This window comes from Halichoerus grypus, chromosome 6 (assembly GCF_964656455.1).
Source record: "Halichoerus grypus chromosome 6, mHalGry1.hap1.1, whole genome shotgun sequence".
Taxonomy (NCBI): domain Eukaryota; kingdom Metazoa; phylum Chordata; class Mammalia; order Carnivora; family Phocidae; genus Halichoerus; species Halichoerus grypus.
In genome coordinates this window covers 53206740-53225858 of record NC_135717.1, presented here as the reverse complement: position 1 = coordinate 53225858, position 19119 = coordinate 53206740, and the positions used below count along the sequence as shown (strand labels likewise).

Here is a 19119-nt window from a genome sequence, read left to right as displayed (position 1 = left end):
ATTTATTTATTTATTCATTTATTCATTTATTTGTTTTAGTTTATTTATTTGACAGAGAGAGAGCAAGAGCACAAGCCGGGGGAACAGCAGAGGGAGGGGGAGAAGCAGGCTCCCTGCAAAGCAGGGAGCCTGACGCAGGGCTCGATCCCAGGACCCTGGGATCACAACCCGAGCCAAAGGCAGACGCCTAATGACTGAGCCACCCAGGCACCTCAAGATTTATTTATTTATTTTAGAGAGAGAGAGAAAAAGAGAGTGTGAGCAGAGCGTGAAGGAGAGAGAGAGAATCCCAAGCAGACTCCCCACTGAGTGTGGAACCCCACACGGGACTTGATCCCTGGATCCTGAGATCATGACCTGAGCCGAATTCAAGAGTCAGACGCTTACCTGACTGAACTACTTGGGTGCCCCTGCAGAGGGCTTTTAAATAAGGCATGATCCAGGGCTTAAGTCTAGGATATTCTAGAATCTAGAGGCTTAAAGAACCTTTTTTAACTAATGGTCACACATGAAAGACAAAGTAACACTTTCATAACCGGAGGGTCCTGAATCTAACTTCCTAGAAGGCTATTTTGCCCCTGGGGGTGCTATTATTCTATATATTTACGTGTCAGTGAATATATATGAATTACATTGAGGGGAATGAATATTAAACATCTACAAATTATGGGAGCAGTTTCCTTGAAATACAAGAGGAAACGGGTTATTTTTACAAAAAGGAGAAGTCAAAAGTGCTGATATACTTTAATAGAAGGAGAACTGTGTATGGACAACCCAGAATCAAAATCCTCACAGGCTGTTGTTTCTTCTTTTGGACTCATTTTGCCCAGCAGACCCCTGAAGGCTTATTCTTACATAACTCCCTTTTCTTTCCAATGAGTGGAAATGCTCACCGTCCTGTCTTCTTGGACTTGGCCATGAAATGCTGGGTTGAGCATTGCTGAAAGAAAATGACCGGGGTCTAGATAGATACGAAGCATTGTCCCTGGTAGGAAGAAATCTGTGTCATACATGTTCATATTCTAACATAATGGGACAGATTTGTGAGATAGCATTAAGGTTTAGGAAGTGGTCTTATCTAAAAATAATATTTTCTCACTTGTATTATTTTCCTTAGCACAGCATGATAATCGTACTTCCCTTCCTGGTGTCTGTGTACAAAAATGAGTGTCCATCAACAATCCGGAAATGTAGAGTTGGCATTTCTGTTTAAAAACCATTGAATAGCCTAAGAATTGCTAAGCGTGGCGGCTCTGTAGGCAGATGTTAGGTTGAGAAGGATCAGCGCTGTTTAAAAACAGAAAGTTCTTATTTGATAATCGCTCCTGGACATTGGTCAGCTAACAAATACTCCCCGTGATTTATACATACTTTATGCATCACAAACGCTGCAGTGGTTTGAGCACTGAACACCGATATTTCCTATTTAAAAAATTAAAGAAAAAACCTTGAGTTATTATAGGAAAATAATAATCTCTTCCTTAAAAAGGTCAGTGCCGGAACACCTCATTGAATCAACTGAACAGGACATCCAGATTGTATAGTTACATTCTGATGTAATTTAACAGAAGACTTCTTGCTACATTGTATGCAAAAACTTGATTTTTTTTTTTTTTTTTCTCTAAGGGGACCTTTACTGAAAAGCCTCGTGACCAGTCTCTTATCTTGATTTGGAGAATCACCTCACATTTTACTTTCTATCAGCCCTTTTGATACTTCCAAAAGGGTGCCACGAGAAAAGGAAAGAAAAATCGTCTTAAACATTTTATCAAATCAGTCAATTGATTAAAAAATAGCTAATGCTGAACAGCACAACTAAATGCCCAAATCACACTACCTTTAATATAAAGAACCATCCAAACATTAACAGGGACTAGTGAAAAAACATCTGTTATATAGAATTTTTTGTTAAGATTTATTGAAACCAGATCAGTAAAGCTCTGTTACACTGGGCTGTCTGTTGGGACCTGGAAATATCTTTGTTATAGAGGACCAGATGTACTGATGCTAATCATTAAAACAGGATTCTACCAGTATAAGATTTATCAGGACCAGTAAGCAAACAGCACCTGGAAAACACTGATATTAACATTTCACGTAAAGGTCTGTGGGCCACATTTTGCTTACCTGTTCTGCCGAGCCTGTCATGTGCCTAAGGGGCAGGAGGAGGGAAACCTACATCTGCAGGCTTTCTGTTCCAAAATAAACACAGCAACCACAGGAAAAGAAGTGAAGCTGTGATCGAGTACTTGGGGTCAGTTTATATGACATCTGTACAAAGTGAAATGCAGGTCCAAGTATTAGCTCAGCAGAGTTCAGGAGTAGGTAAGAAATTTCACCGTGTCCCGTTTAGCAACCTACAGGCTTCTAATTCCATTTCTTAAAATAATAATAAGATATTAATAATAGAAATTATAATGTTTTCTAAAACAGAGCATTGCATTACTCAGTCAGTACTAAGGAGTGAGCAGTCCTCCATCACAGGGGAAATTGATTTTTCCCTCCCTTTCAGGAGAGGTGTTGGAGTATTTATATGTGCTGGAAAATTCCCTTTAACTTTCACAGGCTGCATGTTCTCAGGTCTCTGGGGGTATAGTTAGAAGCAAAAAAAAAAAAAGTAATGACCTTTTAATATTTTATCTTCTGTAAACTGTGGGACCATATGTTCACTAGTCTGGAAAGACAAAATGAAATTTCTGTGACAAAAAAAGTATACCCTCTTGATTTTTTGTCTTTTGTTTGAAATCTTTTCTGCCTTTTCAACAAGCATTGCTGCATTAACGTAAATGAAGCTTGGCCCTCTGGTGTCTGAAAACTCCAGGTTTGTGGGCCTTTTTGTCAGACCAGAACGAGACCTTTCAGGCAGTCATAAGTTAAAGGCAGAATTTTAGAAGATCCACAGGAAAAGAAGACAAAGAGCTGGTTTTCTTCGGAAAGACTTTTTTAGTAACATAAACATTAGTGTAGATTGCTATCTTTACAAAGATGACAATGTTATTTTCTTGCCCGGTGTTGAAAGTTGATTAATCTAAGGCACCAGTCTGTAAATCACAGTTCCCAGTCCACTGATATCATTACTTTGCATTTCCATAAATTTTACTACTACTAAAGCAAGCTTGGCTTTAAATCATTATTAGGGCATTTGATCATTTGGCATATGTTTTCCAGCAATTTTTTAATTGGCCTCTTGAAAGAAACAGACTGGTAGTAATCATAGAGTGAGCCAAATAGAGTTGCTGAGACTCTTAGATAATTAGTCTCAGACAGTGGTGTTTGGAATAGTCAACATTTGGAATATAACTGATATAACCTCATAGTATCTTTAATACACCAAATTTGCAATGTCCCTATTGGAAACTTTCTAGAAAATTTATCTGTTAAGCTTGAAACACATCTGTCAGCCCAAAGAAGAGTTTCTGTGGGAAGAATTTAAATTTATATAATTCTCCTATATTATTTCACAGGAAGGGAGAGAGAAGGAGAGAGAGAGAAAGGGGTGTGTGATGTTTTTCCCATGATTTAAGCGAGAAACAGCCGGAATCTTTCACGCCGGCAAGGCCTTTTGAAAGGAAGAGAATCTGTGAAAATTTGAAACAAAATGTTCAAGTGGAAAAGTTATAAATTGTTACAGAAATCTTTGTTTTAAGCACAAAAGGCCATTTTACTGAGCTTTTCAAGTGTGTAATTCACATTTTCTGAGCATAGAAAAGTATTCAGATAGGGTATTTTGCAGGATGTTAATCTTCAAATCCTGTGGGAATGGTTTAGATCTAAAGTAAGGAGGAGGTTTTATATTATGATAGCTGTCTCTTTTGTGAAGCCTTTATGTAATGTCAATATCTTTTTTCGAGTTGACCTTGTGAATAGCACAGCAGCTCATGGCTTTAACACGACGTCAGTTTTTCAAAATTAAGATGCCCACTCTAAAGGGTGATGTAGCAAATTCATCAGTTGCTTCTTCTTGTGCTATATAAGATTATTGTCTTCAATTGTAGACTTACAAAAATTTTTAAAAACTGGTTTTGAATGTTACAAGTTTACAACTATGTTAGGAACTCACAAAATGTTTTGCATCACCCTAGGAAGCCAAACTCACTAGTGAAGAAAAAAAAATCTTTACTTAGATATATTAGTACTTAGCATCAGAAATAAAGGCACATAATTCATAATGTTTGTAATTTTGCCCCTCTGTACAGTGTGGCCTGTGTATCCATGATCCATGCCCATGGATCTAGAATCTGGAATCTAGAATCTAGAATCCCATGCTAGAGAAGTCTCGGGGGGGGGGGGGGCGGCAGGTGCTTCCGTTTGTCTGCAGATGGTCACACAATTGCCAGGAGAACCTTTACAGACAACATCCCAGCTACAGCTTTTCGAGCCCTCCCTACACACCTAAAAAAAAGTAGGTGATAGGAAGGAGATCGGCAAGTGTCTCATTTTCTTTGTTATAACATGGACTTGAACTTGGTTCACAAGGAAGAAGGAGAAAGAAATAGTTCCCTGCATTTTTTTTTAAGATTTTATTTATTTATTTGAGAGAGGGAGAGCATGAGTAGGGGGAGAGGCAGATGGAGAGGGAGAGGCAGACTCCCCGCTGAGCATGGAGCCTGATTTGAGGCTCGATCCCAGGACCATGTGATCATGACCTGAGCCAAAGGCAGACGCTTTTTGTTTGTTTGTTTAATTTTATTTTATTATGTTATGTTAATCACCATACATTACATCATTAGTTTTTGATGTAGTGTTCCATGATTCATTGTTTGCGTATAACACCCAGTGCTCCATTCAATACGTGCCCTCTTTAATACCCATCACCAGGCTAACCCATCCCCCCAGCCCCCTCCCCTCTAGAACCCTCAGTTTGTTTCTCAGAGTCCATAGTCTCTCATGGTTCATCTCCCCCTCCGATTCCCCCCCTTCATTTTTCCCTTCCTACTATCTTCTCTTTTTTTTTTTTTAACATATAACGTATTATTTGTTTCAGGGGTACAGGTCTGTGATTCAACAGTCTTACACAATTCACAGCACTCACCATAGCACATACCCTCCCCAATGTCTATCACCCAGCCACCCCATCCCTCCCACCCCCCACCACTCCAGCAACCCTCAGTTTGTTTCCTGAGATTAAGAATTCCTCATATCAGTGAGATCATATGATACATGTCTTTCTCTGATTGACTTAAAGAACAAATAATCCAATCAAGAAATGGGCAGAAGACATGAACAGACATTTTTCCAAAGAAGACATCCAAATGGCCAACAGACACATGAAAAAGTGCTCACCATCGCTCAGCATCAGGGAAATCCAAAGGCAGACGCTTAACAGACTGAGCCACCCAGGCGCCCTCCTGCATGGCTTTTAAAGATCAGCAAAGAAGGGGCACCTGGGTGGCTCAGTGGTTGGGCGTCTGCCTTCGGCTTGGGTCATGATCCCAAGGTCCTGGGATGGAGCCCTGCGTCGGGCTCCCTGCTTGGCAGGAAGCCTGCTTCTCCCTTTCCCACTCTCCCTGCTTGTGTTCCTGCTCTCGCTATCTGCTATCTCTCTCTCTGTCAAATAAATAAAATCTTAAGAAGAAAAAATACACAGCTTCCCTTATTAATCTATCTCAGAGGTTTCTAGATTCATTGTACCATCGAATAAAGTTGTTGAGACCCACAGTGCATGTCTGAAACTTTAGTCCCTGTGTTTCCAAATTCAGAAATTTGTAGGTTTTAGACAGTGATTCGGGGTATTCCTGCACACCATGTCAGCGTCTGGGGGGGCACCGGGAGCCCCGTCTCTTACCGTGCCTGCGCCAGAACATGGATATGTGCACCACGTGGAACAGAGAAAGGTCAAACATTGCCTTGTGTGAAAAGTTTAGGTTTGCCACCAATTGGGTTAAGAAATGTCCATTTCTTAGAGCTTTTCAGACTTGGGAATTGTGGATCATGAGGACTCTTTTACTTATGAAGTCCCTCCCCCTGGGGAACTTGAGCTTCATGATGGGAGGCATGGAGACATTAGTGTGACACGAGCATCATGTTGCCTTTTCTGAATTTCAGGGCAGTGCTCCCTGTTTAGTGCTCTTTAGTGTTTTAGTACCATGTGCATCAAAACCCCTGGATGCAGGAAGAATTCTGCCGCACTAAGCATGTTCTCTTTGCCCCAGATTTGTCCCGCAAATTATGGACATCTCCTGAAAAAGTATTTCCTCACTTTTTTTTTTTTAAAGGTTTTATTTATTTATTTTGACAGAGAGAGACACAGCGAGAGAGGGAACACAAGCAGGGGGAGTGGGAGAGGGAGAAGCAGGCTTCCCGCTGAGCAGGGAGCCTGATGCGGGGCTCGATCCCAGGACCCTGGGATCATGACCTGAGCTGAAGGCAGACGCTTAATGACTGAGCCACCCAGGTGCCCCTCCTCACTTTTTTAAAGGAAAACAAACCCGTGTGGATTTTGCTGATTTGCTCTCAGATTTGATTTTTGCTTCCTTGGCTTTATGGTGTCTTTGTTAAATTTGTCGTTGCTGTTATTCAGGCAAATTCCCTGTTTGATGTATTCCTAGAAATCTTAGAAAGTTTTCTTAGTAGATCATTCAAACTTCCTATGTTTGATGAGCAGTATAGGTGGTAGAAGAGAGACCCATCATCTCAAAAAGCCCCCTAAACCAAAGACTGGCGCAGCATCGGGAGTCCCCTTTTTTGCTGGCAACATTAATAACTACCTAAAAGTTTTTAATAGAATCTGGTTAACAGGGCACCTGGGTGGCTCAGTCATTTAAGTGTCTGCCTTCGGCTCGGGTCATGATCCCAGGGTCCTGGGATCGAGTCCCGCATCGGGCTCCCTGCTCAGCAGGAAGTCTGCTTGTCCCTCTCTCTTTCAAATAAATAAATAAGTCTTTTAAGAAAAAGAATCTGGTTAATGTTTAAAATAAGAAAAACTTTGGTTTTATTCTCAGTTTAGCAAATGACTCTCCAAGAGACCATTTTTCTTTTTCTAAAAATGAAACATGAACTGTTTTCAGGTGTCTTCTAAGTTAGCATTTATCAGGTGCACTGAACTCTGGGGGAGATGTCCAAGTCAGTGGAAGATCCTGAGAGAGGAAGCTGGGAACTTCTAGCATATTCATTAGGTTTTAGCTTCTCTGGAGATGGGGTGACCAGGTCTCCCATCGGGGCAACTGTGTGATACACGGCCACAGAGCGGGGCCAGATCATTCCACAGGGCTGACTACCTCTAAGTTAGTGCAGATGTTTACGGACAGCAGAAAGGCAAATAGAACATTTCTACATAGTTGTCCTTTGGGAAGGATTAAGAGCCATGGATCCCTTCCAGAATGTAATGGATTTGGATGGGCTTCACGCCTTAGTGATTTCTTGTTATATTTGTCTGTGTAACCTTGCCCTGGGGGAGAGCTGGAGAAGCCCCTGCAGGCTCCAGCAAGGAAGTCAAGCCTGTGATTGTCGTGGGGGAAACCTGTTTGCCAACAAACTAGTGTTTGGTGGGTAAGACAATCCCTTCCTCCTTGAGTTCCTTCCTTCCCCAAATATACTCTAAATGGGATGAGTGTGAGTAAACCCAAATTCCAGCTTCAGCTTCACTGCTTCTCCCACAGCTTTGGCCAGTAAAAGTTCATCCCCAAAGAGTGCTTTTCAATATTTACAGAGACTCAAATCCCTGTTATCGGGGTGCTTGTACTTAAAAGGGGAGAGGTAAGCTCCAGAAATTCATCATTTGGGCTCTCCAGGGTTTGGTGAACTGAATATTTTACACTATGCCTTCATAGCGTGGGAGTAAAAATTTCAAACTCTGCTTGGGAATTGAATTGTCCTGAACATGGGAAGCTTCGCTGTTTGAAAACCTCCAGGGACTAACCATTGCCTACTGGATGCGTTTGAACTCCCTGAGCCTGGTATTGAAGGTCCTCACAATTCTGTGCCTGATCTGCCTAGCAGTTGGCCTTATTTCCCCTCACCACCCCCCCACACACACACTCCAGTCGATCTTCCTGGCTCAGTGTACCTGCCACCACACTCCACTGTGTCCTATTCCTAGGAATATCCTTTTCTCCATACAAACCCTGCCCCAAAGCTTGCTCTTCCCCAAGAGCCCAGGGGGCTCTCTTTCCTCCGAGCTACTGAATTCGTTGAGTCAACATGATCAAACGCTGCCCTTACATTCAGTTACCTTTCTGTTCGCACGTCCTGCCTGCCGACTAACTCATGAGCCCCTCTCGGATGAGGACTGTGGCTTATCATTTTTGCATCCCCTGCACTACCTTCCCTACAGCAGGGGCTCCCCAAATACCTTCAGCTTCTCAGTGATTGGTTGATAAATCCTTGCCTTAGCACTTAGGTGATAACAGTTGAAATACTTGGATTTATTGATTCGAGCAGTAGCAAGTTGAGCCTTCCGGTTGGTTGGTTCAAAGCCAAGGACTCACAAACATCGCCCGCACTGTTTCTCACTCCACTTGGGAAACGCCCTTTCTGCGAGCGGCTGTGTCGCCAGCCAACATCCGTGTGTTTCTTTGTCACGACATCGATGAACTGAAAGTATTGGAGTGGTTTTGCCCAGTGGCACGGGGTATCCCCAGGGGGCTGCTGATCCATTGCCGAGGACGGCATTCCCGGCTGGGTGGGATCTCACGGAGGGCGCATCCTCCGGTGAGCAGCATGGGTGTTGGGGGGTTTGCTGTGCAGATGCCTCGGGGGTTCCCCGTCTGTGACTGTGCTTCTCCTTCCTCCGTATCTATTTACTGAACTCCTAACTCATTGCTCTTCTGATGTTACTGCCCAGTGTCCCAGTGACCAAAATCTGCCTTGCTTTGTGTGAGAGCACAGAAGTTAGAACTGAGGACCAAGGCGGGCTCTGTGGAGTGAGCCTCTGCCAGCCTCGCAGGGGCCATGAGACGCTTGCGGGACCTCTAAATACCAAAACCGCCCCGGGGCCGAGGCCAGGGATTGCGTCTGGAGGTAGAGTGGGTACAAACGGCAAATGCACTGGCCCAGTGGGGCTGCGGGGCTGCTGAGTGTGGGGACTGGAGTGAAGGCTCTGAAAGGCACTGGGTAAAACCCAGAAGAGTTTTAAGTGTCCTTCAAACCTGAGAACATGGGAGTCTGGGGGGAAAAGGATTTCTGGTGCCAGGACCTCCTACCGGTACCAGATAATCCACTTCCCACTCTCAGAGTCATTTACAGGCCTTATCAAAAGCAAAAGTTATTTGTCATATTTTGATCAACAGTTTCCAGCGTGTGGTCAATCCAAGCCGAGAAAACTAGCATTGGGTGTCAGCAAGGGAAACAGCTCTCAAGGAGAAGCAGTCCATTCTCGGAGGCCCTTGAGCCCCTGCCGGATCCCTGGGAGCTTCTCCCACAGGACCCTGGTGACCCTTCTTCTCCCAGATTCGTGCCACTCGGGGGGCACTGGGTCTGTGTCCCGCTCCGTGTAGCCGCCTCCTGTGAGCAGTCTGCTCTGCCCTATTCCGCACCCCAGGGGAGAGGGCCGCTGGGCCCTGCACCCTGTATGTTCTCTTTCCTCTTTAGTAAATTAATTAATTAAAAGGGAGCACCTCTTCCTCCCCCCGCCACTTTTCATTCAAAGGGAACAGATATGGGGTCTCTCGGCCAAGGCTCCTGGGTCAGGTCAGATCCCAGAGCACGCGGTGGCTTTCTTGGACGGAGGGTGAGCCATTCCTTGGCATTCTCTGTCCCCTCCCTCTCTTCCAGCAATGAGGTGGTGAGGAGTGACTTGAAGAAGTTGCCTGCGCTTCCCACTCAAGCCCTGAAGGAGCACCCTTCCCTGGCCTACTGGTAAGCTGCACCCCCTCCACACACCCCTCAGGAGCAAGCCCGCGCGGGGCGCCGGGGGCTCGGGATGGCCGAGGGTCAGGCTGGACCCCAGCCCGACCGACTCCATCTTGTCTGAGTGGCTTGGGCCTCAGTCAGACCATTTCCCGCATGTATTTAGATGCCATGGTTTGCGTGAGACCTCCTTTTTCTATTTTCTTTAACAAGAGGAAAAAAAAAAACCTTCTAAAATTTCACTTTAGATGCTTTGCAAACTCCTTGGAGACCCTTTCATGTGCTGCTCGAGTTTCGTACTGGAATCCTTGTCATTTGATGACAGGATGTGTGAGGTTTTGAGATGTGGGAGGACTACGGGGTTGTTGTTTTTTTTTCTTCGCAGAAGAGAGAGATTGATTCTTTGATTTTCCCACAATGTTTCATATCTCCTGATTTGGCTGCCATGTAACATTCCGCCCTAGTTCATCTGCCAGGCCCTGAATTACTGATTCTGAACAAAACGGGCATGCGAAAGGGTCCCGGATTACGGTTCTGGTCACAGTGGAGCGGGGCCTGCATTCCTGGGTGATGTGTGCAAACTCTGTGTGCACGGGCCCTGGCCGCTGCCCACCCCCCCGACAGGCAGCATGCCGCGTCCCTCATGTCCCTCTGACTTGCTGTGAGCGTTGACTGCTTTTATAAACAACAACAACAATAATAAAATAGTAAGAATAAATAAATAATAATAATAAAACAACAATAATAATAAAACAAAAATCGCAGAACAGGTCAATCCTGATCAATTGTATCATGTGACTCTTCTAAGCACTTCTTTACTCTGCTTTATGAAACGTACGGATTACTAACATGTCATCACCTCTGGACACGTATGCAGTCGGCACACTCGTGGCTCAGCCATGCAGGTGGCTCTGAGAGCCCCCTTTGGCTGGAATGGGACATGCTTCGAGGGCATGAGCCGGATGAAACTCCAGTGCAGAAGTCGGTTCTCCTCAAGAGACCACATGATGGGGTAGCGGGAGCAGAAATGAGAAGCCGAGTCCTGGGGCAGAGAGCTCCCTCCAGGCTGCTGGCCCGCCCCGGTCTCATCTCTCTGAGCTGTTTTTTGCCATTCGTCCTTTGCTAACACAGGTGTCAATACGCTGCGGCTTTATAGAATTATAATCTACCCCCAGAACACAATCTGTTTAGCCTGCCACTGTGCCTTCTTCCGGCTTGGCTGTCTGCACGTGGGAACACCAACAGATGACACTCTTGTTCCCTTGTCCCTGGAGCCCTGTTGCCCTCTCCCGGTCCCCTACGCTCCTGGGCCTTATGTTCTGTGCCCCCCCCCCCAGCTGTTCATGTTTAGGGAACCAATAGTGAAGGAGCTAGAGACACAAGACTATAACTCTGAAGACCAATAGTTCTCCACCAAGGGGCTGTATTCACCGGCTGGGGGCTGTGACGTTGCTGGGTTGTCTGGGGTCAAAGTTGCTTCCAGCCTAAACCAGCCCTCAACCGTCTCCTCATTCAGTTGTTTCCAGACACTTTGTACACCCTGTGCTTACCAACTCCTTCTCTCTCAATCTCCCTCTCGCTCTCTTTCTCCCTCCCTCTCGATCCCTCTCCATCTCTCTCTGGATTTCTCTTTAATTATCTCCACAGTCGGCTCCATGCTCACACGTTATTAGTAATACAGAAATGCCTTTCTTCATGGTCCTATCTTCTCTTGTGTCAACATGAACATCTTCATCTTTACCCACATCTATACCTATCTTGCCAGAGCATCCCTCTGTCTCTGTGACCTGGCCGGCACTTTCCCTGGGCCTCATGTAGACCCAGGGGCACACTCACAGAGAGGATGCAGAACTTGGGGGGGGGGGGCATTTTTGAAGCGGGTGCCCCCAGGCTCTACAGCCCAGCTGTATACAGACAAGCCAGCAGCATGGACCATCCCGTTGATTCATTGCTAGAAAAACACCTTATTTCGCTGTGGTTGGCTAGTTGTAGTTGGCCTTCATATTCCAACCCACTTATCTGGACTTTTAAGAAAGCAGAGATTTCAGGAAGGGATGAGTGATGTTCGTGCTTCATAGAGCTGGCAGCCAAGCATGTTCAAAGATGTCCCTTGGCCTCAGCATCATGCATCTCTATGAGTAAACATGACCCCTTGTTGGTGGAGGAGACCTTCACTTGCCCTGACATCACAATCTCTATCCAGCTGCCTGCAGCCCTGATCATCCCCGAATGGAGGACACAGATTTGCAGTTCTTCCAGGCTCTCCCGCTCTTGCTGGCCTTCGCAGATGTGGCAGACAATCGTCAGGCCAGAACAAGCCATAGGGAGCCCATCCACACTAGCCAGGAAAGGCATTACAGCCTAGAGAGAAAAGCCGTGGGTTTTAGAATCCCAGCCACGTTTCTGAACAGTGGGGTAAAGACAGCTCGGGGAAGCTTGAATTACTTCTCCGCTGCCTCAGTTTCCCAGCTATAAAACGGAATTAACCATACCAACTCAATCCAGACTGTAATGAAGAGCGGAAGTAAGAAGTCATATGATGCAATTAGCAAATAGTGAAAGGTACATAATAATGTTGAGTAATCGTGCCGTAATCCTTTCTGCTAATTTTCCCCAAGCGTGTAACAAGCTTGGACTTCTACTCCACGGGATTTCCCTATCGGGAGGCATCTGAGGCAGAGGTTAGAATTATGTGCCCAGCATATTGAACGGAGCACTGGGTGTTATATGCAAACAATGAATCATGGAACACTGCATCAAAAACTAATGATGTAATGTATGGTGATTAACATAATAAAATAAAATTAAAAAAAAAAAAAAGAATTATGTGCCCAGGGCCACAGAACAGAGCTGTATGAGGGCCCTGACCTGGATTACTTTCCAGGGCCAAGTTTGCAAACGCTGAACGCCCCCCTCCCACACACCACCCATACCAGGTATGCAGGGACACCAGCCTTTCCTCCAAAATCACTGCCCACTGCAGGCGATGGCTCCCCCAAGACAGGAAACCATATCGCCATCCCCATGTTTCCTCCTAATCCCCCATGCATTGCCTGGGCCCCTTGCCTGCGGAGAGATGACCTCACTGAAAGACTATGGCTATGGCGAGTCACAGTCAGCCTTAATCACCTGTCTTTTTCCTTCATGCAGCACAGTGTCCTCCAATTAGTGTTTTGGGGTTCTGTTTGCTCCGGCTGGTGCATTTTTTTATAGTTATTCCACTGAGTCCATACCACAGCTCGGGGGTCGCTGGGAAACTCTGCAAAGCTCAGCGCACTTGAGCCATCTGTAAATTCCAGAGGAAGTAGGGGCAGGCCTGGGGGCAGAGCGGGTTCTCAGTCAGCCTGGCCTGTGTATCCACAGGATGGGCCCACGGTGTTTCGATTGGGCCCAAAGAAGTGGGAAAAGCTGAGGAAGGAGAAGCTAGATGTGGTGCCCTCACCGATGGAGGAGCTCCAGGGGGCAGTGGGAGTGGCCGAACCCTGCAGCTGTCGAGCACTGAGAAGACTTTAGTCGGGAAGCAGCTAAACAGCTGCCTACCCGTGTTTCTGACTTTCCCTGGTGTTGGTCTGAGCCTCGACTGTGTAGCTGGGAAGCTACGGCACTACACTGATTTCGATCTCCCTGGCCCAGGCCGGGGATCCTCCCTTCCCAGAGCGCTGAAGGGAATCGGCTCAGATCTACACTGAGTTGCTTGAGCCTGGATCCAAGAGTTGACCTCACAAAATGCTAGATCCTATGGTAGAAACATCCCAACGCAGCCGTTGATTGAGTGGGTGGGAGGAGAGCAAGCTAGGAGAGCAGCCCCCGAATGTCTCGACATGACCCCGAAGGTCTGGTGAGGTGGGGTTCTCCCCAGGCAGGACGCTGCTGGAGAATTCTCTCGGGAGGGGGCTTTCTCACACTCCGAGTAGAGCGTCCAGGGTTGCCAGGGAGCCGAGGAGAAACAGCTGCACCTGCCCCTTTGTGAACAGAGGGGGTCCAGACCCCATCCAAATGACTCTGCAATGAGAGAAGGGCTCCTTGTAGCTAGCCAGTTCCTGTTCTGGGTGTTTGTAAGGACACTTGCTTGTGAAGAGTCAGATGATCATACACACACCAGATTTCAGAATACTAAAATGAAGAGACAGCCATTAAAGATTAAGATAATAATTGGCAAAACAATAAATGACCCCCAAGTAGTAGTTAGTGAACATATAGGACACATTACCCCCCAGAAATGGCCTTTTTTTTCCTAAAAAAAATGTTGGCAAGAAAAGGCTTTAGATCAACTCTGGGATACTAAATAATAGGTAATGAAGGCCAACCAGGGAGGTCTGGAGGGTTCATCCCTAGGGCTGCATCCTGCCACACTACCAGGAGCCCACTGGCCTGAGGTGAGGGAGGCGTAAGGCAGAAGGTGGAAAAATGGGGCTCCTGGTGGTGTGGCCGGGTCGCAGAGGCCCAGTGGTTTGGACTTGACTTCTCAGCAGGTGGGATGTGCTTCCAAAGCCAGCGGCCATAGCTCCCTGGGCACCAGAGTCACTTCTCAAGAGAGTCCCTTCATGGCCTCTGCCCTGTCAAAGAGCCGTTTGGCTGGCCAGTGTCTCCCAAGGCACGAGCTGGTCTCTTGTTTTAGAAGTAAGATTTCAGGAGATCAAGGTGTTCCCAGTTCACTCACTTATCGTAGCTGGTTTGTTTCCCAGTGCTTCTCTGGGCCTTTTATTGTCTTGTGGTTTGTGTTAGCCAGACCCAGATTCCAGAACTTTCCCATCCTCCTTGGAAGCCCTCAACCCTGACCACTAATTCATGATAGGGAAGTCGTGGGCATTCTGTTGAGGTCAACGTCTGCCCCACCCCATCCCCCGCCCCGCCACCGTGAGGCCCTGTGCACACAGGATTTGGGAGATGAGGAGGGCAAGGAAGACATGTGGGCATTCAGAACATCCGCCCTGATCCCCAGTCTCCCTCCCGTCCCCTGTTCTGCGTCCCTCTCCAGTGACACGCATGCTCACTGCTGCTTCCTCACCTCACATGGTAGCATTTCTTACAGGGAGCTGACCCCAAGGAGATCTGTAGCCCGAGGCACCTCACTTAGGCTGAGTTCAGAAATGCCACGCAGGATAAATCCTTTCTCCAGGAGCTGTTGGCTCCTTGGAGCTTCTCCAGAGATTGCTCAGGCTCGGAAGAAGTATCTCCATTAGCTGGGTGCTGGCCGGTGACCTAGGGACCATATATAACAGAATCTTTGTCTTGTAATTCTAGCGAGGATCGAGTAATTGAACACTACAAGAAATTGAACGGCCAGACCAGAGGTCAAGCAATTGTAAAGTAAGTGGCCCGTCCTGGTGCCTGTGAGGTTGTGTTTGTGTGTGTTCCCACAGCATGTGTCACGGCTGTTCGGTTCTGCTCGCAAAGACCAATCTCCGGGGGGCAATGAATGGTTCAGGGTCATTTTCAAGTAAATCATCACTCCGAGAGCTTTTTCATGCACACACACACACACACACACGTATATGATTCCAGTTCTGCTGAATAACCACCCTCGTGTGTGTGTGTGTGTGTGTCTGTCTGTCTGTCTGTCTGTCTTCCCAGCTACATGAGCATCGTGGAGTCTCTCCCAACCTACGGGGTTCACTATTACGCAGTGAAGGTAAGTGCCAAGCCTGCCCTTAAAAAAAACATACAAGCAACTCTCACTTTTTTCCTTTTTAATCTGACTGAAGATGTGGTGGGGGGCTGGAGATGGGCGTGGCGGAGGACTGGGTCAGGAGGATTGTGTGCTGGGGCAGCTGGGGCACTGGAACTTTCCCCTGTGTGGGAAGACTTGATGCAGTTTCTCTTCAAAACTCATGTTCCCTCCTGTAAAGTGGGTATAATAAATCACTACTTCCTTTTAGACTCAGAAGAATCCTGGGAGGTCGGGACTGCAGAGCTTCTGGGTGTGGAAGTCCAGTGGAACATGGACCCTATTCCAGACTCACTTTAATTTTATCCACAATGCCCCTGCCTGGGATCCCTTCCCTGAAATAATAGATAATGATGTGCTGGTGCGCCCTTATCTATGATGAGAAAGGATAATTTTCCTCCCTCCACTTACCCCAACATGAGAAGTATAAGTCCTTGCCCAAAGTCCAGCCACAAAGAGCAGAAAATACTCCTGAATGCAAGACGGTTCCCCCCAATCCAAACTGAGAGTCTCTTGCTCGTTGGCTAGTTTTTTTCCCCATGTTTCCATCCAGCTGTATTTTTAATTCCTTTGGGCCAGAACGTGCTCCGTGTTTCCTGTATCTTTGTGTCCCTCATGGCAGCCCGCACAACACTTTGCGTAGCCTTGGTAGGGTAGATGTTCGGCTATAGACAGAGTGGAAATCTTGGAGCAGAGACTTCATCCGGTCTTTTCCTTGTGTAAACGCATGTCCCATCTCTTTGTCAGCCCCGGGGCCTGACAAAAGGTGGCGTCTGATGTATGTGCTCTCTGCCTTACAATAAAACTTGAGAAACAGGCTCTTTTGCAATCCGTGAGAGCAGAAGCAGACCTTGTGATGTGCAGAGCTCCAGAAGTGTGTGCATGTTTGGCCCTCGGAATCTCCGGGCTTAAGCAACTGCGCTCCTACTTATTTGGAGAAAGAGCAAGCCCACACCAACTGTCTCCAGCCTCGCCAGTTGGTGGCCCCGCGATGTCACAGATGCCGTGTTCTGTGGCGTGGTGACCACTTACCTGGTCACCCCGGAGCGGCGGTGGTCTTGAACCCCCCCCTTGTGCTGCTCTCTGGAACTGTTGCAAGACACACAGGCACTTTCCAGAGACAGACGTTTTATACCTTAAAAAAATTTTGTAGGAAATCATATACCCTGAAACTTTTCTAAAAATTCCAAATGTATTTCCTTGCCCCTTTTTATCTTTGTGCCTACCTTAAGATAACTCATGGGTATTTGAAAAGCACGAAGCCAATTTTGAGTTGCTAAGACATCTACAATGGGGTGAACTAGGTTATTCATGGTGTGGCAATTAGGACAAATGTAGGGGGGAGGCTGCTTCCTATGCCCGTTCAGCTCCTAGCATTCAGGAGCTGTAATTAACAGCTCAGAGTCATCCCTACCTGAATGTAGGATCACAGTTTACGATCTGGTGGCAAGAGGTCTCTGTTAAAGGAATAAAGAGAGGGACTTGGTGTTTCTAATTCAGGTCTCGGAAGATCTAGGCTTCGATTTTGCTACTTTTGTCTGACAGCATGAGCCACTCAGTCCAGCGGATCCCTCAAGATGAGCAGGACCACATGGTGGCCCCTGCCATTGGCCTGCTGGAGAGATGGGGTGGGTCCTGAATAGAGCAGGACCAACCCTTTGCTTTGACTTCTTTGTCTTTAAAATTGGAGGAATCTTAAATGCATATTAGTGAAAGAAGCCAAGGTGAAAAGGCTACATACTGTGTGATTCCAACGATATGACATTCTGGACGAGGCGAAACTGGTTGCCGGAACCTGGGAGGGGGAGAACACAGGATTTTTAGGGCAGTGAAGCTACTCCGCGTGATATTATTATAATGGTGGATACACATCATTATACATTTGTCCAAACTCATAGAGGATTCCACACCAAGAATGAACCCTAATGTAAACTCTGGACTTTGGGTGACCATGATGTATCAATGTAGGTTCATCAAGTTATAAGAAATGTTCCCCTCTGGTGGGGATGTTGATAGCAGGGAGACTCTGCAGGTATGGGAGCAGGGGTGTATGGGACATCTCTGTACTTGCCTCTCCCTTTTGCTATGAACCTCAGAATTCTCTAAAAAAAAATGAATAAAGAAAGTCTTTTAAAAAGTTTTTTAGAGGAGTCACCTTCTCCACGGTCCCTTCTAGCTCTGATAGTCGATGACGGTTTCTCGGCTCAGAAGGTCATTTTATTAGAATGCTCTCAGCTTTTCTGTTGTGGTGAAACCTGGAGTCTTAGAAGGAGGACCAAGAACAAGGCATTTGTCACTTACTCCTAAAGGGGGACGGGGAGGATCACGGTGTGCTGCTGGTTAGGAACCGAGCTGGGTCCCCGCCCCAGGGCATGTTGCATGGCACTTGTTCATGTAACTGCGCGTCATCTGATGATGTGGCGCATCTGTTAAGGTGAAAAGGAGAGAGGTGGGCTCCATCCGTATCAAGGGATTTGTATTTTCCTCTGTTATCACATGAGCCAGGAGGCCTTCCCTTGGTTCCCATGTGTGTTCTCTGGCCCTGTATTTACCCGCGCTCCTTTCCGTGTCCTAGGACAAGCAGGGGATACCATGGTGGCTGGGACTGAGCTACAAAGGAATCTTCCAATATGACTACCACGATAAAGTGAAGCCGCGGAAGGTAAGCATTCTCTCCTCCGTGGGCGGATGGCTCGCAGAGAGAAGTGAGTAAAAATATTATACCGTGCAGCCTCAGGGCCTCCGGGCTCACCAATCCTCTGCTAATTTGAGTGTATACAAATTACTCTACAGTCATCCAGTCTGAGTTCCCGGGTAAATATTTTTTCTCCCGGTCACTAGGGAAACCTGAGCTGTTGTGATTATTTAAGGTAAGGAGACGGGCCCAGCTCTCCCAAAGCAGATGGGCAAAAGGGCTTTGAGGGACTGTCCTGTTCCTTCATTTCCTGGCCGGGGAGGGTGGGGGTTCCGTGCCCTTGGGAAAGGGAGGGAACATCTCTCTTCAGTCCTGAGGCCAATCTGAGCTTTCCCAAAGCTTGTCGGTGCGCTTTGTTGGGTTTTTGTTTTGTTTTGTTTTGTTTTGGGGGTCTTTTTTGGGGGGGGGGTTGGTGGCGGGGAGCTAAAAGAAGAAATTGTAGGTCAAAACAGGGTGAAAATTAAAGAAGAGTCAGAGGCGTTCCTGCAAATCGGGTAAATACTTTATGGCATATTAGAAGTGATCAGAAATCTGGAAAAAATAAGGTCATTTGCCAAAAAAAAGGGAAGCAGAGCGGGGTCTGCAAGGCCATCATAAACACAAAACAGAATGTTTGAAGGGGACACGGTGCTTGACTTTTCTCTGTTTTCATTTACACACGTTTTTCAGACCAGAACAAATTGAAAAATTATAATGGAAAAATATCTCTGGGCTACCGCTGTCATTCAGATCCTCTGGCAGAGAATAATGGAGAAGACAGTATGCAGTTCAAGCCCCAAAATACATATTAAAAGTCTATCAAAACCACACTTGCTGTGGGAGAGAGAAAGCAATATTGGTCCATTATGTCATTCTGGATTGCTTTCCAAAAAGCTTCTTTATCCACGAACGGGATGGAAATCCATGCTACATATCTGGGCTTATCATAGGCTGTCTGCTTAGCATCTGCCTTAGCCAGCTTCTTTATTAA

General features: G+C 46.5%; 1 protein-coding gene across 12 annotated transcripts in view; it reads left to right on the top strand.

Moving 5' to 3' along the window:
- Positions 1-19119, top strand: part of FRMD4A (FERM domain containing 4A) — a 596094-nt gene that overhangs the window by 490627 nt on the left and 86348 nt on the right. For all 12 annotated transcript variants that reach the window (XM_036114111.2, XM_036114096.2, XM_036114077.2 and 9 more), the window contains 4 exons: positions 9712-9795; positions 15031-15096; positions 15361-15418; positions 18030-18116. In XM_036114111.2, the coding sequence (XP_035970004.2) occupies positions 9712-9795; positions 15031-15096; positions 15361-15418; positions 18030-18116 (295 nt within the window). The remainder of the gene's footprint in view (positions 1-9711; positions 9796-15030; positions 15097-15360; positions 15419-18029; positions 18117-19119) is intronic.